This window comes from Trichosurus vulpecula, chromosome 9 (assembly GCF_011100635.1).
Source record: "Trichosurus vulpecula isolate mTriVul1 chromosome 9, mTriVul1.pri, whole genome shotgun sequence".
NCBI lineage: Eukaryota > Metazoa > Chordata > Mammalia > Diprotodontia > Phalangeridae > Trichosurus > Trichosurus vulpecula.
In genome coordinates, this window is record NC_050581.1 from 47,792,886 (window position 1) to 47,820,112 (window position 27,227).

The 27,227-nt window shown below is 43.2% G+C and overlaps 1 protein-coding gene across 1 annotated transcript in view; it reads left to right on the plus strand.

Moving 5' to 3' along the window:
- The window catches only part of LOC118832099, a 171,918-nt gene that overhangs the window by 63,257 nt on the left and 81,434 nt on the right, over positions 1-27,227 (plus strand). The window contains exons 26-39 of the mRNA XM_036739540.1: positions 2,143-2,301; positions 3,077-3,257; positions 5,959-6,170; positions 8,216-8,404; positions 9,751-9,890; positions 12,026-12,188; positions 12,294-12,380; positions 13,874-14,008; positions 14,107-14,226; positions 16,561-16,653; positions 19,605-19,822; positions 21,407-21,600; positions 25,973-26,275; positions 26,570-26,799. Of these exons, the coding sequence (XP_036595435.1) occupies positions 2,143-2,301; positions 3,077-3,257; positions 5,959-6,170; positions 8,216-8,404; positions 9,751-9,890; positions 12,026-12,188; positions 12,294-12,380; positions 13,874-14,008; positions 14,107-14,226; positions 16,561-16,653; positions 19,605-19,822; positions 21,407-21,600; positions 25,973-26,275; positions 26,570-26,799 (2,424 nt within the window). The remainder of the gene's footprint in view (positions 1-2,142; positions 2,302-3,076; positions 3,258-5,958; positions 6,171-8,215; positions 8,405-9,750; positions 9,891-12,025; positions 12,189-12,293; positions 12,381-13,873; positions 14,009-14,106; positions 14,227-16,560; positions 16,654-19,604; positions 19,823-21,406; positions 21,601-25,972; positions 26,276-26,569; positions 26,800-27,227) is intronic.

Genomic DNA, 27,227 nt, shown 5'->3' on the forward strand with positions numbered 1-27,227 from the left:
GAGCCAGGATCCAACCAGGGACAACAAGCACTTCCCTGGTTAGATCCCACCAGAGAGGCCAAATTGAAGGAGAGTGGGAGAACAGTGCCCAGCAGTTGTGGGAAACAAAGGATTGTGGGAAACAAAGAAAGGATTATTTCTTGTCTGGTTGGCTGATTCATTCAGTGGGTTACCCAGCCGTTGCTGCTGCCCGCCTAGCAGTTGAGAGAGACCAAAAGACTGGGTTCTCTTTTTCTCTACTTTTTTCCCCTTCTTGTGAATGATCTCTCATGACACTAAGATGTACTGGCCAGGACACATATGGACCTTTGTGTCCACATTTGGGGAGGGACCTTGACAAATTGGAACACATCCAGAGAAAGGGCCACCAGGAGAAAGAAGGATCTAGGAACCATAACATGAAAGGATTGATGGAAGGAACTAGGGATGTTTGCCTTGAAGAAGAAGAAGGTTGAGTGGCAGTAGGAAGAGCTGATAGTTGTCTTCTATAAATGGAAAGGAATTAGAAGGGGAAGGAGATGTCTTCAGTGTAGCTCCATAAGGCATAACCAGGACCAGGGGTTAGAAGTTCTGAGGAGGTTGATTTCTAAGCTAATCATAAGAAACAGGTTCCTAAAGCAGTCAGTAATGGAATGGTCAGCCCTATGATCAAGCAGAAAGTTCTCTGACTTTGGAAGTATTCTAGCAGAAGAATAAATATGTTTCAGGGATGTTGTAGAAGGGATGTGCAAAAGGATCATAGAATTGGAGAAGGCCTTACGTATAATCTGGTCTACCCTCCTCATTTTACATTTAAGGAAACTGAATCCTAGAGAGTTTTTAAGTGACTTGCTCAAGGTCACTGAGATAAGAAGTGGTAGAACCAGGATTTGGATCCAGATCCTCAGAAGCCAAATCCATCAGTGAGGATTAGAAGAGGTCTCTTCCAATTCTGAGATTCTATGGATTCTCATAACTTTAATGGTTATCCTAAACTCATCCTCCCAAACTTGTATTTGATTATTAAGTAAAGCTCCCTAAGGAATGCATAAATCATCCCAGTTTATACTTTGACAGAATCACAAAATTTAGAGGTAGAAGGGGCCCAAGTTCCTATTGAGTCCAAAGTATACCCAAAAGAAAAGAAATCCCCACTATGGCCTACTCAACGAGCTATCATCTTCCTCTGCTTGAATACCTCCATTGAGAAGGAACCAACCAGCTTTCCAGGAAGCCCATTCCCCTTCTGGATAGTTCCATTTAGGTTTTTCTGAACATCTAGTCTAAATTTGCCATTTTGTGACTTCTACCCATTGCCCCTGGCTCCGTGCTCTGGGGCCAAACAGAACAGTTCCCCTCTATTCTCCATGTGAAAGCCCTTCAAATACTTGAACATAGATATTTAGTCTTTTCTTTCCTGGCTAAACTCCTGGTTCCTTCAACCAGACCTCATATGTTACAGACCCAAGGCCTTTCATCATCCTGATTGCCCTCCTCTACAAGCTCCTCACCTTATAATATTCTTAAATGGTGTTGCCCAGAATTGAATACAATATTCCAGATGTGGTCCAACTGTCATACCTTAGTTATTACTCCTTTTTTTTTCCTACTGCTCCCTACCCCCACTTCCCAGGCTTTCAGCTTCTTTCAAGTACTAGCCTCCTTTAAAAAAAAGGGTGGATCTTGACAGAGGGGTCATAATTAACTCAAGATGCATAATGAGACATTCATTTCTGGACTAGACCCATTCACGAATGTATTTTGCTTGATTATAGATATTTGTTACAATGCTTTTATTTTTCTTCCCCTTCCCCCTCCAATGTAGGGGGAGGAATGAGGGGAAAAAAAGAAATGCTTGTTAATTGAAAAAAGAAAAGGGCCTACAGAGGAGAGGAGGAGAAGAAAAGAAAGGGGAGAAGGGTCTGATTAAGTATTATGTAGTATAGAGTCATGGAGATGGATGGATTACTGGGTTGATTCAATGGATTGATGGGCTGATTCAATTAGCTCTGTGTGTAGAGCACCGTGCTAGGGGCTGGAGGAGATGGAAAGCGTCAGTAAGACAAGGCTCTGTCCTCAGGAATCTCATGGTCTCATGGAGGTGATATCTAATGGGCCAGTCTAACCTTAGGGAGTCAACGTTGAGGGGCCTGTGTCCACCAGGTTCAACTGCAGCATGAGGAGAGCGTGTCCCGCCTACATTCCATGTTGGAAGTGAGTTATGGCAAGCACTGGGATGAGATCAACAACAAAAGGAAGCTCCGAATCAGCCAGACCTTCAAAAATGACTCTGGCCCAGCCCTGAGCAACTACTTCATGGAGGTCAGCCCTGTTGACAGTTCCTGAGGCTGTTGAAATGCAGGATGGGGGCGGGGGGAAAGGATAATAAATAGAAGGGGGGAAACTGAGATATGTCTAAGCTAGAGTCACAGCAACCTGTAATTGATGGAGAGTTCAAGCAATCATTTAGTTTAGCCCCTGCCTCCAGACAAGACCACACCTGGTGATATGGATGCATGCTGGGTAGAAGCTTGGTGGCCAACAGAGCTGATGGCCAGGGAGCACTTGTTCCCTATTGTGAAGAGGCAATGTGGTATGGTGAATAGAGTGCTAGATCCGGAGTTGGGAAGACTTGGGTTCAAATCTCACCACAAGCACTTGACTAGCTTGTATGAGCCCAAGCAAGTCATTTAACCTCTCTGGACCTCAGTTTCCTCATTTATAAAATGAGGGGGTTGGATTTGATGACCTCTAAGTTTCCTTCTAGCTTTAAACACTTTTTGGGTGGTTCTTAGCTGCAAAGGTTAAGGACCCCTGTTCTTAACCTTTTTTGTGTCTTTTTTGTCTGTCTGATGTATGGAACCCTTCTCAGAATGATAGTTTTTAAATGCACAAAATCAATAAGATTGCAAAGAAAACCATTATACTGAAATATAGTTATCAAAATGTTTTTAAAAATTCATATATCCAGGTTATAAACCTCTGCTTTAAAGCCATGATCCCAAGATTTCCTGTGATTTCATTACCACTATGGGTTCTATCCTTTGGAGAAGTGCTGAGGAGGCCATCAGCCATCCCATGTTCTTTGCTTCCCCAGTTCCTCCTTCAGGTGCCCGAGAGGCAGGTGGATTACCGAACACAGCTCCAGCATTCCAGCTTTTCCCAGGGCCACGTGGAGAGCAGTACTCATCTGAAGGTGCAGTATAATGGTCGCCTGCCCTTCATGGCTGGGCTCCAGTGGAAGGACATGTCTCGAGGTCCTCAATGGAGATGGGAAGGTGAGCAGTTGCAGGACAACCCCAGTCTCTTGGGGTAGCATTTGGTGTCCCTGGAGAATTGGCATGAGGGGGATCCCTCTGAGACAGCTCCCTTAAGGGACTTCGACAGGGTCCAATTTATGACCCAAAGAACGGTAGAATTAGTTAATGTCATACTTGGATGGCTTCTTGGGACCCAGCATAGCCCTAGATGCTAGAGGGGGATACAAACAACTGTAAGACATGGCTCTTGACCCCCTAGGGGCTTTCACTGGGCAAAGGGAATGGTAGAGGAATGAAGCTATAGGAGTCACAGTTGTGTTCAAGGATGGTAGGAATGTGCTGATAATTGTTTAACAACAAAACCCGCAGCACACTTTTAAGTTTGATCTGCATCAGTAGCATTTTCCCTATCACCTTCTTCAGTCTAGACAATCGACAGAACAATAAATCAAGCTCTGATTTGTAGCATTTGCCAATTTTTGAGGTGAAAATGTTCACACTCAAAATTTAACAATTGGCTGTTGATGGTCAAGCTGGCTGACTTCAGCACACCCCTAAAGGAGGATGGAAATCTATGTAGACTAAAAAAATTGGCCAATATTACTGTAGGCCTTGTCATTGTGGCACAAGTGGCTGCATGGTTGACCTTGCAGTTGGGAAAATGGGTCCAAGTCCTTCCTTTGTCACATGCTAACTTTATGAACCATGGGCAAGTAAGTCACTTTTTCAGTGCCTTGGGTTGCCCTATAAGTGGTGCAGTGGATAGATTGCCAGGCCTGGAGTCAGGAAGACTCACCTTCCTGAGTTCAAATCTGGCCTCAGACATCAGCTGTGTGACCCAGGGAAAGTCACTTAACCCAATGTTTGCCTTGGTTTCCTCATCTGTAAAATGGGCTGGAGAAGGAAATGGTAAACCATTCCAGTACCTTTGTCCAGAAAATCCCAAATAGATTCATGAAGTTGAGAATGACTGAAAAACACCTTGACGATTCATTGAAGGCCAGAATTATTTTTTGCCTTTCTTTGTATTCCTAACACTTAGCAAAGTTTCTGGCCATGGTATGTCTTACTATGTGGAGAAACTCTCAAGGGAATGAATGTTTAAAAAGGGCCAAGTTAGAGAAGGCTTAACCCTTTTTTCATTTAAATCTCTACTGCCATTCTGGAGATAACCTTATAGGAGGAGGCCAAAACAAATATTCCAGTGGATCCGTGATCTCATTGATGTGGTTCATCCCTCTAATGATGCACATCCCAGCCTATTCATTCCTGCTCATTCTGTGGGACTCCTGTCCACATAAGTTTGCCAAGTGGGTCTGCTCAACAATCTGGCGACCACCTTCAATTTCTCTTGACATCACCGGGTGTACCACTGGTGCACATTGGCTGTCTAGTGCTCCCTTCTGCCCAGCCATCTCACCAAAAATTGTCGTTTCTCTTTCCTTTCCTTATTCCTTCTCTCTTTCCAAGTCTAGAACCATGAGCCATGATCAAAGCAACTCTGCCATTGTTTCTGAATAGGATGTGTCAATCTACTCCTCTTTGGAATCACTCACTATCTTTGTAACTTTCCAAACCAAAATACTCATCCTTGACCATCATTTCCCTATGTGTGCTATTTCCCTTATTAGAATATAAACTTTTGACATCACCGGTATGGGAATTTGTTTTTCCTTGACTGTGTATATTTGTTATTAGAGTTTTGTTTTTCTTTTTTTTTCTAATGGAAGGCTAAGAACAGAAAGGAGAGTAAATAGATTTTTGTTAAGTTAAAAAATTAAATTTAAAAAAGTTTACTAAAAGAAAATGTAAGCTTCTTGAAAGCAAGGGCTGCCTTTCCTTTTGTATTTGTATCTCCAAGACTTAACACAATGCTTGGTACATAGTAACTGGTTAATAAATACTCTTTCATTCATTATTTTATCAATTATCTTCTTTCAGTATGTGACCAAACATCTTTTTCCAATCATACATTTCTTTGATGTTATCCTTCATTCCAGTTTTTTGTAATTCCTTATTTGTAACATGTTGCAGCCAACTTATACCCATCCATCATTGTCTGGATGCTAATCACTTTCACTTCTTCAGAGACTCTATTGTTCTATGACTCACAGCCACTTAACAACACCAGTAGAATATTGGTATTAGGCTACTGTTATCAGACTGTGTTGAAAGTTAACGCCTATGACCTCATGTACCTGCTCTTTCTGAGCCCCTTTTCTTGCTTAGGTTTCCAGCTTCGGCAGAAAGTAGTAGAATTTGGATGTAATAACACCAATAATAATAAAAATAAGTAATATTTACATAATGCTTTATGGTTTACAAAGCAATATATGTGTATGTACATACATATATATATGTTATTTCATTTGATCGTCGTAATGACTCTGTGACATAGATGCTATTATTATCTCTGTTTTACAGATAAGGAGACTGAGGCAGACAGAGGTTAAGTGACTTATCCAGGGTCACCCAGCTAATAAGTATCTAAGGGAGAATTTGAACTCAGATCTTCCTTGATTCCAAGTGGATACCAGTTGAATCAAGCTGATTCCAGCTGAATCAAGTTGATTCCACTTGACTCCAATACGCTATCCACTGTACCCCCTAGATGTATTTGGGGCCTGGGTAGCTTCTCAATATTTATAGAAGGCTCTGGCCCTGTGGCTTCTGTTCTTCCTGTCCTTCCCTTCCTTTTCTCTCTTTCTACCCCAAATAGGTGCATTGAACTTAGATACCCCATGGTTGCTGTTGTCCCTGGCTCACAGGCTGCACCAACCTCACCGTGCTACGTATCAGGCCACTTGGGAGCTGACGACAGGTAAGGCCCTGTCCATCAAGAATCTGGTGGTGGAGCTGTCGTGCAAAGACAAAATTCGAGACAAACAAGGGAAGATCCACATTTACACACCAAGCACCACCTACCTTAGGGTGAGTTCAAGGACATCTGTTTAGTGGTTAGGGGAATCATAAGCACTCAAGAAATGCCTATATACTTATATAAATAAGTTATACATTCGATATATTTAGAAACACCTATTAAATTAAGATATGTGGATAGAGGATTTATGTACACATACACATATGTATCCATGCACATGTGTATGTATCTACTTTGCTCAGGATGCCAGAGTCCTTGTACATAGACCCTTCCTTGTCCAGCTGGCCTCTGGTCCTTGTCAGTGTCTTGCAACCTGGTCCTGGGAGGCCAGACTCATTGTAGTTCAAGGACCCTGATATTTTACATCATCAATCAGTGTGTGTGTGTGTGTGTGTGTGTGTGTGTGTGTGTACGTGTATGTGTACATATACACATATACATATACTGAGTATGGCACTATACTGACTTACCCTGGGCAAATTGCCTTATCCTTTTGGGTCTCAAGATACTGATGATTGACATTTATACATAACCCTTAAAAACTTACAAAGCTTTTTAAGAATCTGTTGAGGGGGCTAGGATTATCCAGATAGAGTTATTTCCATTTTACAGATCCATAAACTAAAACTCAGAGAGGTTAAGCCCATGGTGGCCCTGCTAGTAAGCAGCAAGAGTGAAATTGGAAACCAGGCTCTCCTGACTCCTACTAACCCTTTCCACTACCCAATGCTGTGTTTAAGCTTCCTCTAACTCTAAAATCCCAGAGTTTTATTACCCTTTGAGTCCTTAAGTGCAGAGAGTGTGTGTGTATGTGTGTGTGTGTGTGCGCGCTGTGTGTGAGTATGTGATCAAAAGTGAAAAAAAATCTCCCTGACATATCAGTATCTCCTTTGAAGGGACCTCTCACCGTCCTTCCCTTTGCTTGCTTGCAGCTGTTCTGTCGCAGGGTCTAGCCCAAGCTGCAGTTGGGTTTTGGTGATAGGAACAGGAAATGCCATTTCTATTCTTTCGATGGTTTTTCCCTCTTCTATAAGTCATAGAGGAGGGATTTGAACTAGGGTCCTCGGATGCCAGCTCCAGCACTGTAGACCTGATGATCTTTAAGTCTCTTATAACTATGAGATTTTTTTTCTGAATTGTATATCCTGTAACAGTTGTCCCAAAAGGAGAGTAGGCACCTCCTATGTGGTGTGGTTAGAGGCATTACAAGTGGTGTAGTGGGTAAAGTGTTGGCCCTAGAGCCAGAGAAGCCCAAGTTCAAATCTTGCCTCAGATGCTTGTTAGCTGTGTGACCCTGGGCAAGTCATTTCTCTCAGTCTCAGTTTCCCTATCTGTAAAATGGGGATAATAATAGCCCCTACCTCCCAGGCTTGCTGTGAGGGGAAAAATGAGATAATATTTGGGAAGTTCTTTGCAAACCTTTAAAGGCCTATACATGGGGCAGGTAGGTGGTGCAGTGAGTAGAGGACCAGCCCTGGAGTCAAGAGGACCTGAGTTCAAATCCAGCCTCAGACATGTACTAGCTGTGTGACCTTGAGCAAGTCACTTGACCCCAATTGCCCTGCCAAAAACAAAAACAAAAGGACTATACACGTACCAGCTATTAACACTTTCCCTTACTGGCCCATTCCCAATGCCTGAGATTTCCACGATTAGATTTTTCTTTGGACTTTTCTGTAAGGGTTTTTTGGTTTTCCAGTTTTCTCTACAAATGAAAATACTCTTGGGAAGGGTAGTACTTTCAGCCTTTATCAAGTGGCCTGTTGGGGGATATTACAAGGCTAGTCAGTGGGATGAAAATGGAAAGATAGAAAAGGTTCTAATCTTCATCTCACAATTTTGCCTCAGCCTAGCCTTGTTTAAGGGGAAGTTCCTCCCATCAGCAAATCTGGCTTTGGCTTCGTGCTGACTTGGGTGTTTTCTCCTTGGCCCTTTGTTTCCAGCTCCGTGATAGTGTGGGCTGGATTGGCCTTCTCTACCCATCACTCCCAATGCTAGAGGAGAGAAGTAACCTTTTCCCAGTTGGGCTCTGAAAGCTGGTGCCATTCCCCTGGGGGCCTCTACAAGGAGACCAATGCGCTTGCCTCATCTACAGGCATCGACATTGATTACCTGGGACCAGAGTGTTCTCCGAAGCCAGGGTGAGCTGGTGACCACCTGGAGTCCCCTGGTTCAGATTAAGGTTCACCTGGAGAATCGCCGGGACAAGAAGCTCTTCCATTGTTGGCTGAAGGGTCCCAGGCAGGGACTGAACCTGACTTCTGCCTATAGACACACAGAGCGGGTGAGAACGTGGTTCCCCCAATTCTGTTTATGAGGTTTGGCTGGAAGGGCCCTCTACTGCTTCTTGTGGAAGGTCAGTCCCTGAAATCAGAAGTGTCACAGGCACTTCTAATGCCCAATAATTCTGCCATCTGGAGATATGACACCCAGCTGCTTTGCTCAGGATACCTGGAGTCCATGGTCTGGTCATCGTGCACAGGCCCCTCTTGCTCAGCTGCCCTCTGGTCATTGTCAATGCCTTGCAACTTCGTCCTGGGAGGCTAGACTCAGTCTAGTTCAGGGACTCTGGTTTGGCATCATCAATCAACCAAGCAAGCATTTATTAAATGCTTATTCTGTGCCAGGCTGGCTAAGTGTTAGAGATATAAAGAAAGGCAGAAACAGTCCCTACCCTCAAGGACTTTGCATTGTAATGGGGGAAAACAATATGTAAACAATTAGGTATATGTAACAGGCACACACACACACATACACACACACATACATAAATACATACAAACAACAGTCCCTGCCCTTAAGGGGCTGCAATGAAATAAGGATACATGTAAATAGATAGGTATATGCTACATACGTGCATGCACATACATAGATACATATACATGCATACATACATACATACATACATATATAGTCCCTTCTTTGGGGACCCTTGCATTGTAATGGAGGAGACAGCATGTAAACAGGTATAAACAAAAGTCATGCATATTTGTGTACATACATTCATACATGTTGTTGTTTGTCCTTTATTCTCAAAGAGGACCATGACATTAGGAAGATGATGCCATGATTTGCAAGTGAATTAGATTTAAGTGAGGGAAGGCTGTGCAAAGTCACCAACCTCACTTTCTCCTCCAGAGCCATCTGGGTCCAGTGGCCAGATACAGATCAGGACTGCTGGAGATGGCCCCCATTCATATATGCATGCATACATATGCAGATACACATGCACATAGTCCCTCCTTTGGGAAGCTTGCAATGTAACAGTAGAGACAACATGTAAATAATTAGGCATATACAGGAGTTATATATGTATGCATACCTGCATATACGCATGTACATGCATACACACATAGTCCATTATTTGGGGATCTTGCATTGTAATGGTGCAAACAGCATGCAATGATTAATTAGGTACATACAAGAGTCATACATATATGTGCACAAATAATATAAACATTTGAAAGTCATAGCGTGGGGGCAGCTATTCTTCCTATGTGGGATTTTCAAGGGTTCAAAGCTTAATCATTATCTGAATTATTTGACCCTTGCTTCCCCTCAGGACAGGCTGGATTTGTGACCCTTTCTCTCCTCGTTCTTAAATCCTTGGCTTTGTATTTCCCATTGCAGCCCAGAAAGACCACTGTGTTAATAATGGCCTTGTGGACTGATTCCAAAAGCCAGCCCATTGGACTGCACCTGGAGGGCCAGCTGGAGGAGCTGAAGAGGGAGAGCCTACTGTACCAGAAGCGAGGAACTCTCCAGCTCAGGTTCACACACTTCCATCAGCCAGCCTTGATTTCCCTTCCAAACCCATCCCCCCCTCAGGAGGTATCTGGGTAACAAAATCAAGGAAACTTGCCTTGGTTTCCTACAAAAGAAGTCTTCTTCTCACCGAGGGAGTAGCTTTTTTCAAGAATGCAGAATGGAGTTGTCTGGAGGGTCCAGGGGCTCAGCTGGGGTCCAGGATTTTACTGGCAGGGCAGACACCAACCCACTGAGCATATGCTTGCAGTCCATCAATCAGCCAGCACACCTTTATTAAATGTTTACTATGTGCTAGTAATGTTAAGCCTGAGAATACAAAGAAAATAAGAAATGATCCTTGACTTTAAGGAACTCACAATCTACAGTTAAGTGGAGACAACATGCAGATAACTACATACGTACAAGATGTCGATGTCTATGTCTATGTCTGTGTCTATGTGTATAGTATAAATTGGGAGGTCATTTCCAAGGAAAGGCACCAGTGGTGGGCAGTAGGGATATGGGAAAAGGCTTCTTGCAGAAGGTAGGATTTGAGCTGAAGGAAACTAGAGAAGCCAGGGGCAGAGGTGAGGAGGGAGAGCATTCTAAGCAAAGGAGACAGTTCATGAAAAGACATGGAGTTTGGAAATGATGTCATCTTGTGAGGAACAAGCAAGAAGGTCACTGCTGCTGGATTATAGAATATATGGAAGATAGCAAAGTGTGTAGAACACCCCCTCCCCCTGCCACCATCATCCCATAAGGTTCTCTTGCCACTCACACCAATGTTACAGAATCCCAGGTTCCCTCGAGTCATAGACCAGTTTGAATGCATCTCAGAGTCTGCTCTTGGGGACTGTGGCCTCCTCTGAGACATGGAGCAAAAAGCTGAGAGAGTTTGTTTCTAAATCTTTTTGGTGGCTTTGACCTGATGCTTGGAATCTTTATCATCTCTGCTATGTGAGTGTGTTTTGATTGGATCCATGTGGACTGTAGGCAAGACATTTTCTCTCTTTAAGGATCCTGTTTACTAACTGCACAACCTTGGGCAAGTCAATTAACTTCCCTTTACTTCAGTTTTGTTGTGCGAAATAAGGGCATTGGATTAGACGCCTTAAGAGGTCCCTTCCAGCTAGGTGATACAGGGCCAAGAATATTGGACTTGGAGTCAGAAAGACCAGAGTTCATATCCTGACTCAGACACTTCATAGCTATGTGACTCTGGGCAATAGTCAATCAATAAACATTTATTAAACATCTACTATCTGCTAAGCACTAGAGATACAAATACAATTAAAAAAAAAAGACAGCTTCTCCCCTCAAGGAGCTTACAATTTAATAGAAGTCGCTTAACCTCCCTCTGTCATAGTTTCTTCATATGTAAAGTGCGGCTAATAGCACCTACCTCCCAGGGTTTTTGTCAGGATCAAATGAGATAACATACACAAAGCATTTTGCAGACCTTAAAGCACTATATCATCGTCATCGTCATCATCATCATCGTCATCTACGAACCTGTGATCTGTAAAACGAGTGAGTTAGAATAGATGATGGTAAAGTCCTGGCTTCCAATCCCACTTCTGACTCTCAACCTGTATGACCTTGGATGAGTCACTTAACTTCTTTGGGCCTCAGTTTCCTCTTGTGTAAAATGACAATAATAGTGCCTATCTCTCAGGTCACTATTAGGAGCAAATGAGATAATATATGCAAAGCGCCTTGTAGATTTGAGAGTGTTACATAAATGCTAGTTATTATCATCTATGAACCTATGATCTGTTAAATGACTAGATTGGTCTAGATGACTAAGTTTTGGGGTTCAGATTCTGCTTCTGACACTACCCACATGACCTTAGACAAGTCACTTCTCTGGGCCTTAGTTTCCCTAACTGTAAAATGAACTAGATGTAAAATGAAATGTAAATGGAATAGATAAGTTTAAGAACTCTTCAGCTTTAAAACTATGATGATATTATTATGATCCTATGAGCCTTTCCAGTTCCGATTGCTCCTGAATGAATTGAATACAAAGAGAGACCTTGGAATGGGGTCTATGGTCAATGCTAGTCTGTGGCAGTGACCCAGAAGTTTGTTTCTTCTTGTTTTCCTCTGTAGCGCTTTTGATGACTTTGTATTTTTAAAAATTCCCCAATTCTAGGCATCCCTTAAAATTGCCCATTCCTCAGAGCCTTTTCCTGCAGGAGATGTTTACTGTGGACAAAAGCCAAAAGTACTACATGTTGGAGACCAAAGTCTTGGTGAATGGGCTGGAGGAATGCCTGCAGACCCTGACCCTGGGCTACCAGACTGACCGCCCCTATGTGAGTGGGCCAAGGAGACTGGGCTGGCACAGGGGAGGACGGAATAGCTGAGGCAGTGAGCTGCTTAAGCCTGTAAGTGCATGGATGCATGTGTGTTCCTTATAGATCTGCATTACTCTGACTCACCCATACAACAGCGAAGTCATCCCCAACAACGTAGACACGTGTGTGTTGACAAGGATTCGGCAAAACGTAAGTGAGGTCCTTGACGGGGCCATGGGATGGGGAGCAGGGAGAGGAGAGAAGTTTTGCTATTGAAACCTGTGCCAACTATGACTCGAAGGTTCCCAGCATTTGGGCTTGTCCCAGAACTCTCACTTAGGAGGGAAGGTGAGACAGGTTTGTCTTTTCAAAGACGCACAGGAGACAGGATACTTTCTAGTGAGAAAGATTCAGTTATTATTCCCTAAACAAAGATTTCATTATACCACATCCCTGTTGAGAACCCGTAATACTCTCTTTTTGCTGGCCAGGCTGAGTCTAAACTTATGGTGCTGCTGGAAATGAGGCTGGGGACCTGAATCTGAATTTTGGTCCTACCATTTATTAGCTATGTAACCTTGGGAATGTTCTTGGGTCTCTCTCTAAGCCTCAGTCTTCTCTCTAAAATGCAAGCAGTGGAATAAATGAACTCTAAGGTTCCTTTCGGCTTTTTTTTTGGAGGAGGGGGGAAGGCAAGACAATTGAGGTTAAATGACTTGCCTAAGGTCACACAGGTAGTAAGTGTGTCAAGTGTCTGAGACCGAATTTGAACTCAGGTCCTCCAGACTCCCAGGCCAGTGCTCTATTCACCTAGCTGCCCCTCTTCTAGCTTTAAGGGCACTGACTCTGGAATCAGAGGACCTGGATTAAAATCCTGTCTCCGATGAGTGCTACTACCTTATATTCCCACAGGTAGGTCACTTATCCTCCCTGAGTCTTAATTCCTCATCTGTTTGCTCAGTCGTTTCAGTTATGTCTGACTCTTTGGACCCCATTGGGGGTTTTCTTGGCAGAGATACTGGAGTGATTTGCCATTTCCTTCTCCAGCTCATTTCCCAGATGAGGAAACTGAGACAAACAGGGTTAAGTGACTTGCCCAGGGTCACACAGCTATTAAGTATGTGGGGCCAGATTTGAACTCAGATCTTCCTGACTCCAGGCCTGAGCTCCAGCTGCTCGTAAGGGCAGTGGAAAGAGTGCTTTCATTTTTTTTGAGTCAAAAGTCCTGGGTTCAAATCCTGTTCTACCACTTATTACCTACAGAACCTGGGCAAGTGACTGAGTCCTCAGTTTCCTTACTTGTAAAATGAGGGGGCTTGGACTAGAGATAGTTTTCAAGCTCTAGATTTATGAGCCTCTAATCCTTCCCCTATGCATGTGTGTATGTGCATAATGGGGAGGCAGTACTCTATCATGAAGAACCACATTCAAGTCCCACCTTTAACAGATACTGGCAATTTACTTAACCTCTCATGGCACTAGGAGCTAGCTCTTCAAGGCTATAAGTTGCAGAGGACATGCTGACTTGCATAGATAAAATTCTTTGCTACATATGTGTGCATGTACACATGCCTGTACCCACATGTGTCTATGTGCACACACGTAAACCTGTGTCTACACCCACAGCATATGTAACTCCTTGTTCAACATCCATTTGAAAACGGGTGTTTATAACAGCATCCACATCTTACTTCTGTTCCCAGGGTAACCAGGAGGTCGAGGCTGCTTTGAAAGTTAATCAGAAGGATATCCTACATTTGAAGGGAAGGCACCATAACAGGTCTATGGAAGGAGATTTCCGTCATGGCCTGAACTTGGATTTGACCCATTCAACTCAGGTATCCAAGGTTATGTGACCCGCTCCTGGCTCCAGCCTCCCCTCAGAGTCTTTCTCTCTCCAGAAGAATGAATGTCACTGGCTGTGTTTTTTCCTCAGCTGAAGATCCCCCAGGCACTGGGCCTTAATGGTGAGATCTTCTTCAAGCAGCACCCTGTGGGAGAGTTTGACAGTGGTATAACTCTGCAAGCTGCTGTCAGCCAGAAGGTCACGTCTCAGGTGGGGAAGCTGACCTGTCCCTTCCTCTGGGGTTGTGGAAAAGAAGGGTGGGTCTGTTTTATTCTGGGTTTCCAAGTTCCCTTCTGAAAGGAGGGGTCTTAGGTAATAGATCTGTTTTCTCCAGTTAGTAGGCCAAGCAGAAAAGACCAGACCTTCTGCTCTCCAAGCCGATCTTAGTACATGTATAGGTTTATTGGGAGAGGGGGCTTGTGACAGGCAGGAGGAGGCAAGATTGGAATAGGATAGAATTTGGCAATCCCAGAAGTCCCTTAAACATCATCTTCTGAACCTTTTCCTGTGTGCTGTGGGGATAGTGGGTTATGTGGATTAGGGGCTTGGAATTTCTTTTCCTCTGGGTTTTTGTGACACTGTTCCCTCTAGGTTCTCCTATCTGTCTTACTGTTCTTTTTTTCAGTCTCTTCTACCATACCCCCTAACTGTAGATGTCCCCCAAAGGTCTATCCTGGACCCTCTTCTCTCTACACTCTCTCAGTGATCTGATCAGCTCCCCTACGTTTAATCATCATCTCTATGCAGATGACTCCCAGATCTCTATATCCAGCTCTGGTCTCTCTCTGGTGCCCCCGTCCTGCACCCTAATATTATCAGACCATAGATTTAGACCTGGAAGGGACCTTAGAATCAACCCACTCATTGTATTGGTCCAAAGAGGTTGTCACTTGAATCTCTCCTGTCCTCTACTGATAAATCACTCCCTTTGGTGCATTTCTAACTCCTGCAGGCCAGCAGTGTCAAACTCAACGACAAATGGGAGCCATTAATCCATACATAAGGATTCTAATGGACCATATATTGACTTAGTTTTAAAATGTAATGTTATCTGTTTTATTATTTATTTTGTTAAATACTTCCCAATTACATTTTAATCTGGTTCAGGCCTAGTGTTGCAGGCCTTGTATCTGACACCTGTGTTAGTAGACATCTCAAACTCAACATGTCTAAAAATAGACCTCATTTCTCTGCCTCCCCCAGCCCCACCTCTCCTCCTAAATTTACTATTTGTCAAGGGCATCACCATCCTTCCACTCACCAAATTTTTCAATGTCGGTGCCAGTCTTGACTCCTCACTTTCCTTCACCTCACATATGAACTCAGTTACTAAATTTTGTCGATTCTACCTTCACTATATTTCTTGGTAATCTCTTCTCTCCAACTGCATGGTAGCCACTGTATTTCAGGCCTGAATTACCTCTCACTTGAACTATACTGAACAACCTTCTAACTGGTCTCCCTTCCCAAAGTCTCCCTCTACTCTGGTCTGTCCTCCATTGAGCTGCCAAAGCAATTTTCCTAAATCACAAGTCTGGCCATGCCATTCTCCTACTCATTAAACTCTGGGGACTCCCTGCTACCTCTAGGGTCCAACATAGGTCCTATGGGGCTCTTTATTTGGCATTTAAAGCCTTTCACAACCTTATACCCACCTACCTTTCTAGCTTTATTGTATTAGTCCCCTTCCAAACTGGCTTGCTTTCTGTTCCAGTCTCCTGCTTCTGTCTGCCTGGGCTGTCCTCCATGCCTAGAATGCATTCCTTCCTCTTTTTGGCCTGTTAGGATGCCTAGTTTCCTTCAAAATTCAGCATAAGCATCTTTACACAAAGTCTTTCCTGATTCCCATTCCCACTCCCCAGCTACTAGTATCTCCCCTGTCTCAACTACCTTTTATTCACCATTGAATATGTTTTATATACATATATATGTATGTGTGTATATATATGTATATATACACACATTACATAAATATAGTAGTTTACTGGTAAATGTTTAACAACCATCTCTCTGAAAATGTGGGATTCGCTTTTAAGTTTAAACTGCATTATTAATATTTTCTCTACCGCTTTCTTAACTCTAGACAATCAGCAAAATAATAAATCAAGTCCTGATTTACTTTAGCATTTGCCAACTTCTGAGGTGTAAAAGCTTACATTGGTAAATTTAACAACTGGCTCTTAGAGACTGGTATAAGCTGGCTTTAACATACCCCTGCTTCCCTGCTCCCCCAATTACCTTGATTATATTTTGCACATGCTTTTATGTGTACATATTGTATCTCCTATTAGAATGGAAGCTCCTGGAGGGCAGGGACTCTCTCATTCTTGTCTCTATATCCCCAGTGTCTGGCACATGGTGTGGGCTTGATAAATGCTTTTTGATTGGTAAATCTTGAATGGCAGAGGTTTCCTGGATTGGCCTGAATTAAATTTTAGATGAACTTTCCACCCTGAACCTCCAACACAAAGCCCTCTCCTGAGCTCCTGAAAGTACCCAGTTCGCCTCTTTGATTTTTCTTCCTCTCTCCTCTCACCCCTGCAGTTCTTGCTCCAGCTGAATGGATCCAAGTCTCACTTTGGGTTTTTCTCCCAACTTAGGCATCCTGCCAGGGTGACACTTCCTCCGAATTTCCAGGTACCGTATCATCTGTGGAATTCCAAGTAGCCTCCCTAGGAGGATTTTTTTTTAGTATAGTGTACTTTAAAAAAAAGTATTTATTTCTTTATTTTTAGTTTACAACATTCACTTCCACAAGCTTTTGAGTTTTAAATTTTCTTCCCCTCTCTCTCTTCCCCCTCCCCAAGAGGGGAGCAATCTGATATAGGTTCTACATATACATTCATACTAAACATATTTTCACATTAGTCATGTTGTAATGGAGAATTATAACCAATGGAATGAAACAGGAGAAAGGAGAAACAAAACAAAACAAAAAGGAGAGAGAGGAAATAGTATGCTTTGATTTGCATTCAGACTTCTCTGAATGTAGATAGCATTTTCCATCATGAGCCTTTTGGAGTTGTCTTAGAACCTTGCATTGCTGAGAAGAGCCAAGTCTATCAAAGTCAGTCAGTTGTCACACAATGTGGCTGTAACTGTGTACAATGTTCTCCTGGTTCTGCTTCCCCCAGGAGGATTTTTCACATGTGATCTGGGGAGCTGGGGAGATGAAGATGGAATCAAGGAGGTTCTATTTTTAAAATGCTGCTCTTAGGTTGGGGAGGCAGGGAGCCCATGGTAGATCTGAACCAAAAACAGACTCTACCAGGTTTTCTGCTATTTAAACCGCTCAGAAATGGTCAAAGTTTTTTGGTTCTTTATAGAATGAAGGAGATCAAACTTCCTCTTCATGTCTCCTCTCCCTTTGAAATATAGGAAGAAAATGTCCCAAGGGGCAGTGATTTGGACCGTGATGAAAGGTGTTATGGGATGCCGCTGTTGCTAAGAACTGTCCTAAGCACTTTGTAATCATTATCTCATTTGGTCCTCACAACGACCTGGGGAATAGGTGCTATTATAATCTCCATCTATAGATGAGGAAACTGAGGTAACCAGACATTAAGTGCTTTGCCCAGGATCACACAGCTATTACATACAAGAGGTCATATTTGAACTTGTCTTTCTGATACCAGGCCCACACTCTCTCCACTGTGCCACCTAGTGAATAAAGTACTGGTCTGGGAAATACAGCAAGACCTCACTTTGAATCTCACTTCTGTTACTTACTAGCTGTGTGACCATGGGCCAGTCACTTAACCTGAGAGCCTCATCTATAAAATCAGTATAGTAAAATCTGCCCTATGGCTTGTTTCATGGATCAGATGAAATAATGTGAATAAGGTACATGCTTTGTACATTTTAAAGTGCCGTGTAGACATCAGCTGCCTTTATTTTTGGCCAGCTGTATTTCCTTCCCAGGGAGTTATTTAATTTTGAGAAAACAAAGTAGATCAGGTTGGACAAAATGCTTGGGAGGATTAGTTTTAGGGTTAACTTGGTCGAGTACACCTGAGTAGAGGTGCCAAGACTGGCTCAGTCCAAGCTTTCTCTATTTTCAATCCAATTTAATAGGTAATTATTTGGTACCTACATTGTGCTTGTCACGATGGGAGACATTCATTCATTCAGTAAACATTTATTAAGCTCCCACGGGGTCCAGAGTGTTGTTCGAGGCACTGAGGGAGAATTTGCTAATGATGCTTCACTAATGTAGCTTGTAGCCCAGGAGGGGGATAAGGCACAAACACAGGTAACTATAATGCACTGTATTATATACCATATATACATATGCATATATATACATACATACATATGTGTGTGTATGTATGTATAGACAGCTAGGTGGTGTTGTGGATAGAGCACTGGGCCTAGATCTAGTCAGGAAGATGAGTTTAAATGTGGACTCAGACACAACCTGATTTGTAACTTTAAACAATTCCCTCAGTTGCAAAACAGGGATAATGATAACATTTACCACTCAGAGTTGTTATGAGGATCAATTGGAATAATATTTGTGAAGCACAGTGCCTGACAAATAGTAGGTGCTTAATAAATGTTTGTTTCCTTCCTTCCTTTAAAAATATGACAGTCTGTGTGTTTAAGGAGCTTAAAACCTATTTCTAGTGTTTTATTAATGCCTTTTGGTTTTTCTTTTTAACACCACAATTACTCCCAGTGGAATTGCCTCTACCCAATAGAATTCTCCTTTATAACAAAGAAAAATAACTCAGTAGAACCAACTGATGCAGCAACCACCCCTGACGGCATATACAATACTCTTCCACCATAGGCTATCACCAGTGTGCTGGAAGGAGGGAGGTATATTTCATCATTGGTTCTCTGGAACCACTTATATTGATTAATTATTATATTATATATAAATATATATTTTATATTTATATTTAATATATACCACTTCCTATCATATATTAATATAATATATAAATGTATTTATATATTCATTATATTTAATCTGACCTCTGATCTATTTTAGTGTTGTTCATTTATATTAGTGTAGTCTTTGCGTTTTGTTGTTGTTTCAGTTGTGACCCATTTGGGGTCACATACTGGAGTGTTTTTTTACTTCCTTCAACAAGCTCATTTTACAGATGAGGAAACAGGCAAATGGGGTTAAGTGACTTGCCCAGGTACACACAGCTAGGAAGGGTCTGAGGTCAGATTTGAATTCAGGAAGATGAGTCCGCCTGGCTCCAGGCCTGGTACTCTATCACTGTACTACCTAGCCACCCCAGTCTTTGTGTAGAGCTTAAAATCTATTTGAGTAACAGATTATTTGAAAAGGTAGCTAACAATACGAGAATGTATGTGCTCCATGTCACGTAAAGCCCAAAGATATAAAGTATTTTCAAGTTCGCAGGATAGAGCAATCCCTATGGATTTAAGTGAGCCGGAAACACTTTATGGAGGGAGTGGAGCTTGAATTAGACTTTGAAAGACGGGTGGGCTTTGGATCGACCTCCCCTTTTCTCCTTCCCCAAATGGTGCCTCCTTTATGGCTCCCCTCTGCTATAGGGTGGATTCCCATTTTGACCCTTTTGCCCCCCCCCATCTGATCCACCCTGTAGGTCCAGGCTGCTGGTACACATTACAAAGATCAAAGCATCAATGGCTCCCTGTCTGTACATGCCTCGGGGAAGGAGCTGGCTCTGCTAGAGGCCAGCATGAGCAGAGAGACCAGGAAGAGCTCCCAGGGATGGGATGGGAGTGCTGTACTCCGACAAGCCATCTTCACCGATCCCAGGGCAGTGCAGCTGCAGCTGTCCAACAGGGTCACTCCGGCCAGGTAATAGCCTACAAAAGCCAGTGTTGGAGTGGTCAGGAGATTACTCTGCCAGCAAATGGTTTGGTAAATAAAGGAGATGATTTGATGAGCATTCTGTATTGGAGTGTTGCCTTTTTGAGGCTATCTGGGCCATACCTGGAAGTACTCCCTCCTCTCCCAGTTACTTACATTGCTATGTGTTACCCGATAGTGACTATGGGTGTCCCATTAGTATGGCCCTTGAGGCAAGAGAAAGATCTCACTGCTCAATGATATTTCTCCTATGAACATATCTGAAATCCCACTATTTGAAATTCATTCTTTTGGCTTACAAGCTTGCCTCAGGTGTGGAGTGAGTTAGAGTGTACACTTTATCATGTACCACCCATGAGAAGGGTAACGCATTAAGCTCTTTGCCTTTTGAATCCTTATTCCTCCTTTAAAAGGCAACTCAAATACTACTTTCTTCATCTCCTCCACTTTCTCCCTGAAATCTTCCCTAATTCTAGTGATAGTGACCTTCCCACTTGGCTGTCATGAACTTGTCATGTAAAATTATGTTACCTGCATTTGCGTCTTATTTCCCTATTAAATTATAAGCTTCATGAAGAGACTGTGTTAGCTAAATTTCGTATCTCCCCCAGTGCCTAACATACTGTTTTGCAAATGGGAGGTGTTTGTTGAATGCATGAATGAATAAATGAAGCTGTCATTCACACCCTAGTGCAGAGCTAGAGTGAATTAAGGATATTGGGAGATAAAAAGTCAAGTGAGACTTAGTCTCTGCATTTAAGAAGCATATAGTCTACATGGGGAAGTAAGACATCATCATAAATAAATGCAGAAAAACCAAGGAAGAATGGGAAAGCATAAGGGAGGTACAAAATGAATTGAGGGTTCAGAAGAGAAAGAGGTTCTTTGTGTTTGAAGAAGAGGGCTCAGGAAAGACTTCATTCATGGTGGAGATGGTCCTTGGGCTGAGCCATGAAGGATATAGATGGTGACTGGATCTGCAGAACGGGAGAGAAGAACATTTGCATGCCTCCTGACAGAGGTCTGGGAGACGTTACCCAGAGAAGAGGAGTGTTGATGGGGATAAGAGAAAGGAAAGATTTGGCAGTGCAGAGGCAGCTGGGTCTTCGACACTATAAGATGGATGGGCCGTGATACCAGGCTGCTATAGATTAAGGATGTAGTATAGTTCAGAGGAAGAAGAACTGGATCTGAAGTCATAGGACCTGGGTTTAAATGCCATCTCTGATGCTTACTTCTTGCATGATCCTGGATAAGTCGACCTCTCTGGACCTCGGTTTTCTCATCTGTAAGATGAAGAGATTGAGCTACGTGTCCTCTGAGGTCCCTTCCAGCTCTAGTCCCTTCTATGCTCCTATGACAGGAAGTGATCTGAGTGCATTGTCTTAAGGAGGCGCCAGGAGGGAAGAAAAGGGTCCTCGAAGAGGAAAGGAGAGACAAACTTCTCCTCCTCCATTGTTTTGTACAGGGCGTGCTCTGCCCTTGACTTTAAAGAAAATGTCCAGGAATCTTAGACCTTTGGGATTGGCTATGGGCACTCTGACCCCATCAGTTTGTCTTTTTCACTCCTAGGGTCTGGTTCTTTACTAAGGTGATGCTCAATCAGAAGAGTGCCCAGCTGTTTTTCACAGGACTCAAGGAAGAGAAGGTGGGGCCTGTCCTGTCCCTGCAGGGCAGAGTCCAGCACAACATTGACAGTTGGGGGGCTGTCCCAAAGCTCCTTGACCTCACCGGATCTCTCAAACGGAAGAACCACAGCAACGAGGGTGTGTCTTCCTTCACAACCTGGGTGGGGGAGTCTGAGAAGTGGCCCCAAAGTGGAACACTTAAGAAGGAGACAATCTTAGCGTTGAGGGGCTTTGAGAGAGGTGCTTAGTGAAGAAGAAACATTGACTGAGACCCCAAAATACAGAGACCCTAAAGGCTGCTTGACTTCTACCAAATGAATGAACAAACAGCCTTTGGGGTTTCAGAGTTTTTTTTTTTAAGTTTCTTGTCTGTACCAAGCCCTCCAAATCCTTTTGGCTTAAAGTAGAAACCCTAGTTCTATATATGTGCCATTTCAGGCACTACTTTAAAAATGTCGAAGGGAAGTAAGGCAAAAACACAGATAACCATAATGCACAATATTACATGACAGGTGCACCAGAAGGGTGCAAAATAAAGTCCATTGTGAGGTCAGTCCATCAACAAGCATGTATTCAGTGCTTACTATGCATCAAGTTCTGGAGACACAAAGGAAGGCAAAAAACAGTGCCTGCTCTCAAGTAGCTCCCAGTCCAATGAGGGAGGTAACATGCAAACAGCTTTGAACAAACAAAATATAGATAGCTTAAGTTTTAGGTAATCAGCAGAGGGAAGGCACAGGTATTAAAGGGCATCAGGAAAAACTTCTTGTCGAAGGTGGGGTGTTAGTTGGGGCTTAGAGGAAGCCAAAGACTTCTCTCCATCTCCTGATGTCCAGAGGGGAAAGTCACTGTCAACTGGGAATGAGGGAGAAGTCAGTAGCACTACCCCAACTTTTGATACCTAAATATGTGTTCAAAGATAGGGACTAGACGTGTGATTTCATTGGTTTAGGGGACTCCTGGATGAAGGAACTCCCTCTGTTAATACATAGCGGCACCTTTTCTGCAACACTTAGTCTCAGAAAATTGCCTATAATACTGAGAGGTAGGTCAAGTGACTTGCCCAGGGTCATACATCCAGTAGGCATCAGAGGCAGGAGTTGAACCCATGTCTTTCGGTCTTCAAAGCCAACATTTGTTGTTGTTCAGTTGTTTTAGTCAAGCCTGACTCTTTGTGGCCTCATTTGGGGTTTTCTTGGCAAAGACATTGGAGTGGTTTGCCTTTTCCGTCTCCAGTTCATTTTACAGATGAGGAAACTGAGGCAAACAGGGTTAAGTGACTTGCCCAGCATCCCACAGCTAGTTAAATGTCTGAGGCCAGATCTGAACTCAAGAAGATGAGTCTTCCTGACTCTAGGCCTGGCTCTCTATCCTAACTGCCCCACATAGAAGGTGCTTAATGAGATATAATGTGTTATGTCCTAAAGGGCACTGGACTTGAAGTCAGAAGACCTACTTCTGTGTGACTAGAAGTAAGATAAGTAAGAGGTATTCTCTCTGGATCTGAGTTTCCTGAGTTTAACTAGGAAATACAGATGGTGATAACTATGCTGTCAAAATGCTTTGCAAGCCTCAAAACACTACCTACATGTTGGTTGGTTTTAATTAATATTCTCTGTGGGTTTTATTGGACAGTTAGGTGGTGCAGTGGATAGTGTGCCAGGCCTGGAGTCAGGAAAACTCGTTTTTCTGAGTTCAAATCTGACTTCAGACACTTACTAGCTGTGTGACCTTGGGCAAGTCACTTAACCCTGTTGGCCTCAGTTCCAGGCAACGAGCTGGAGAAAGAAACAGCAAATCACTTCAATATCTTTGCCAAGAAAACCCCAAATGGGGACACAAAGAGTTAAACATGACTGGAAAAGAACTGAACAGCAACAAATGTGTTTTATATATATTTATCTGTCTACATGTTGTTTTCCCCTAGTAGAATGTAAACAAATTCCTTGAAGGCAGAGACTGTTTTGTTTCTTGTCCTTTTAATGACAGAGCCTAATATCACACTTAACACATAGCCGGTATTAAGTAAGTTGATACTGAGTTGAATTGAATAGGATAGTAGCTATATGGATGGAAAAAAGAGGATGAATACAGGCAGAATCACGGAGATAGAATCAACAGGATTTGGCAACTGATTGTATGGGAGGAGATTGTTGAGGAAGAGTAGGGGTCAGAGTGAAGAGTTGAGGATGTAAACCTGGTGACTGGAAGGATTGCGGTATGGTTAATAGATGTAGGGATGTTTGGAGAAGGAGTAAGTTTAGGGGCAATGATCACGGGTTCTGTTTTGGACATGTTAGATTTGTGGTATCGATGGCGTATCCAGTTGGACATAACTAGTGGGTATTTGGCCATATGGGACTGGAGTTCCATAGAGAGAATGAGGTTTGATAGATAGCTTTGTGAGTAATCTGGATAGAAAAGATAGGGTCAAGAGAGAAAAGGTAGGAAAAAAAGAGAAAAGGACTTAGGACAATGCATTGGGATGGACAGCTATTTAGGGACTGCAAGATGAATGATGATTCAGCAAAGCAGACTGAAAAGCAGTGGTCAGAAGAGAGTCGTGTCATAGAAACCAATGACAAAGAATTAGCAAGAGAAGAGATATTTATCTGTGTAGATATCTGCTGCAGATAAGTCAAATTCAACTGTTGGTTTTTTTAAGTGGGAGCAGGCCTGGATATGTTTATAGGTACTGAGGAAGGAGCTAATAAATAGGGGGAAACAGAAGAGAGGGAGGAAATGATGAAAAAGCCAAGTTCCCAGGGAAGAAGAAAAGAAGTAAAATCAAAGGCACAAACAGAGGTGTTGGCCTTGGAAAGGAGAAGGACCACGAACAGAAAGTCACCTAATGTGGTTTAGAGGTATGTAGTAGATGAGAAGAGAGAATTTACTGCAGATGGTACTGGGATTTTCATTTTATTTTATTCTATTTTTAGTAAAATGGGTGTCAAGGTCTACCGAGAGGAAGAGAAAGAAAAGACAGGATGGCATAGAGAGGAAAGGTGAAGGGGGGAAGGAGAGAGAAAGAGGGGGAGGGGGGGAGAGAGAGAGAGAGGAGAGAGTTGAGATTTGGGATAGCTATTGTGTGACTTGAAGCCGTGCTCAACAGCATAGGAGGTATGCAGATAGCAGATAGCAAGAATAAGCCAGGGATGGGGTTTGACAAGTGGTGAATGACAATATGTCAAGGGAGCAAGGCATCCATGGGAAAACAATGACAGATGGTTGAGTTTGTCAATCTTAGGCAGAGCTGTAACTAGAAATTGGAAAGCTCAGAGGGAGCAGCATGTATGAGTGCTCTGACCAAGTTTGTAATTCATGATTACATGATACAAGTAATTAAGTCAAAATGATACAAGTAATCAAGTCACATTCAGGTGAGTGAGAGGATAGACCTTAGGACACAAGATCTTTGTGGGGAGGTACCCTAAGACACTGGTCTTTCAGTGGGGTGAGACCCTGAAACACAAGCCCTAGGAGGGAGGATATCCCCCAACACTAAAGGCAAGCAGAATGGGGCCATGCAGGGAGAAGCTAACCTACGGCACTAGCTCTGGAAGGAGGAAACCATCTAGTAGCTTCCTATTTAACTAATTATTCTTGCTAATTAGATGTCAAGTTCAGTTGCTTCTGGGCTATCAAACTGCAAGGGTTCTAAAAATGTAAATTTGGCCATTTAAAAATCTCACCATCTTTTAAAATCATTATTGAAACTTTTTATTTTTTACATTTTGGTGCCCTGGGACAAAGCTTAAGTTGTTCCAGTTCCAGTTCTAACCATAGGGTCAAGATTATGAAAAGGGGAAAGTAAGGAGAGCAGGTGTGGAGAGAACAGGATAAGAGGAGGGGACCTGAGGGTCATGAAAAATAGTTTTAAGTGAGAAATAGAGGGTAATATGGAAGGACAGAAGGTAATGAACAGAGAGGGGCATTTCAGAGTTCAGGATCATGGAAGTAACATAGTTACCCACATCGGTGATGGTGAAATCTAAGATGTGATAGTACCTGAGTATGGCTAAGATGGAGCGAAGATATAGGTGATGGGAGCTGAAGAAGTTGCTCCACGGTGTGTGTGTGTGTGTGTGTGTGTGTGTGTGTGTGTGTGTGTGTAGTGTTGTGTTTTAAAGAGGACAGTAATTTGTACATCAAAGACCCCAAGTATGAGGGCTGGGGTGGATAGGAAGATGGTCATCCAAGTGCTGAAATCCTTAAGGAAGGAAGGAGAGTGACCTGGAGGCTGGTACATTGCAGGGATCTGAATTAGGCAATCTGGACAGATGAAAATGATCTCAAAGCAAGCGAATGGCTAAGTGATGGGCAAAGAGGGATGTGTTCTCCAAGAGACAGTGGGGAGCAAAGAATTCGCCACCTCCTCCTAACCTAGTGTCTTGGGGCCTTGAGAAAAGGAGCTCCTTATCTGGAGAACACGGCAAGGGACGTAGGAAATTATGGTCTTCTCCTGCCCTTCTGTGTTGAACTGAGCAGTCGCACTTCATATTTCCCACAGGGAACCTCAGCATCCTCATCGATGATGCCATGTTCAGGCTCCGTCTGAGGGACAAACATGTGTTGGGGAACAGCAGCACGCACAGTGTGACCTGTGTGATGATTCAGAATGGCAGTCAGGCCATCCCTGAGGAGCTTAAGCTGAGGGGACAGCTACAGACCCAACCTGATGGCTATCGTGCCCATGCTTCCTTTCAGGCAGATGAGACCATTTTGTCCTTGGGCACAGCCTTCATCGTAGTTCCAGGGCACAGGCAGCTTTCTGCTGATCTGGCCCACAACAGTAGCTCTTTAAGAAATTCAGGTAGGAAGGCTGAAAGAGCCCTGACCCTATACTAGGGATGGATTGGGATCAGGGTGGGGGAGAAGGGCAACTACACTCTCCCAGACTCCTGTTTCATGAAAACCAGCTCTCCACTATCTAAGGTCATGGAAGGTAACAGGACTCCACAGATTGACTAAAATCCACACATTAGTTCTTATCTCCTCTCCCTTCAACCTTGGTATGACTCTTGAGGAAATGGACTGGGCTGAATTTTTCCTAATCATCTCATCATCTCTATTTCTCCTTTCTCTATGTGTGTCTCTTCCCATCCAGGACTGCCCACTAATGGAGAGATTCTGTTCTCCCATACCTACCTTGCTCCCAACCACAGACTGATGCTGGGGTTGCAGAGCAATGGAGGCCATATTGATGCTGCCTTCAGGGTAGAAGTTCCTTCTGGGGAATTCCCAGAGGCCCGGATCACTGCAAACCTTAGCCACAATGTTGAGGACTTCAGGCATCTTGGAATCCCTTTTTTGGTTGAAGGAGACTGTTATTACCAAGTGAGTAATTACTTAATGTGGGGTCTTATTTGACACAGAGATGTCTGAAAATTCATGAGGATGAGGAGGCATGATGTAAGGCATGATGAGGAGGGCAGATGTAATATGCTCGGCTGATCTCAAATCCCTCTTAACACCTAGAACTTTTTCCTAACAGTAAACTACAATAGGGCAGCCCTTAGGCCAGACTGTGGAGTTTTTCAATGACCTTCCTACTTATTACAGTTGAGAGGGTGGGAAAGAAAAGAGGCCTGTTGGTCCCCTTGGGGTATGAGCCTCTGAGTAGGGCAACAACCATGGATCCAGGATCAGGTCCTTGGCTTTGTAGATTTAGAAACTTGGTTTTATCAGTTCACCCAGGAGTGATCAGACTGGGGTACCCACTAGCACATCAGAGGGCCAGTTTGTTAATTTCCCATGGGATTTGA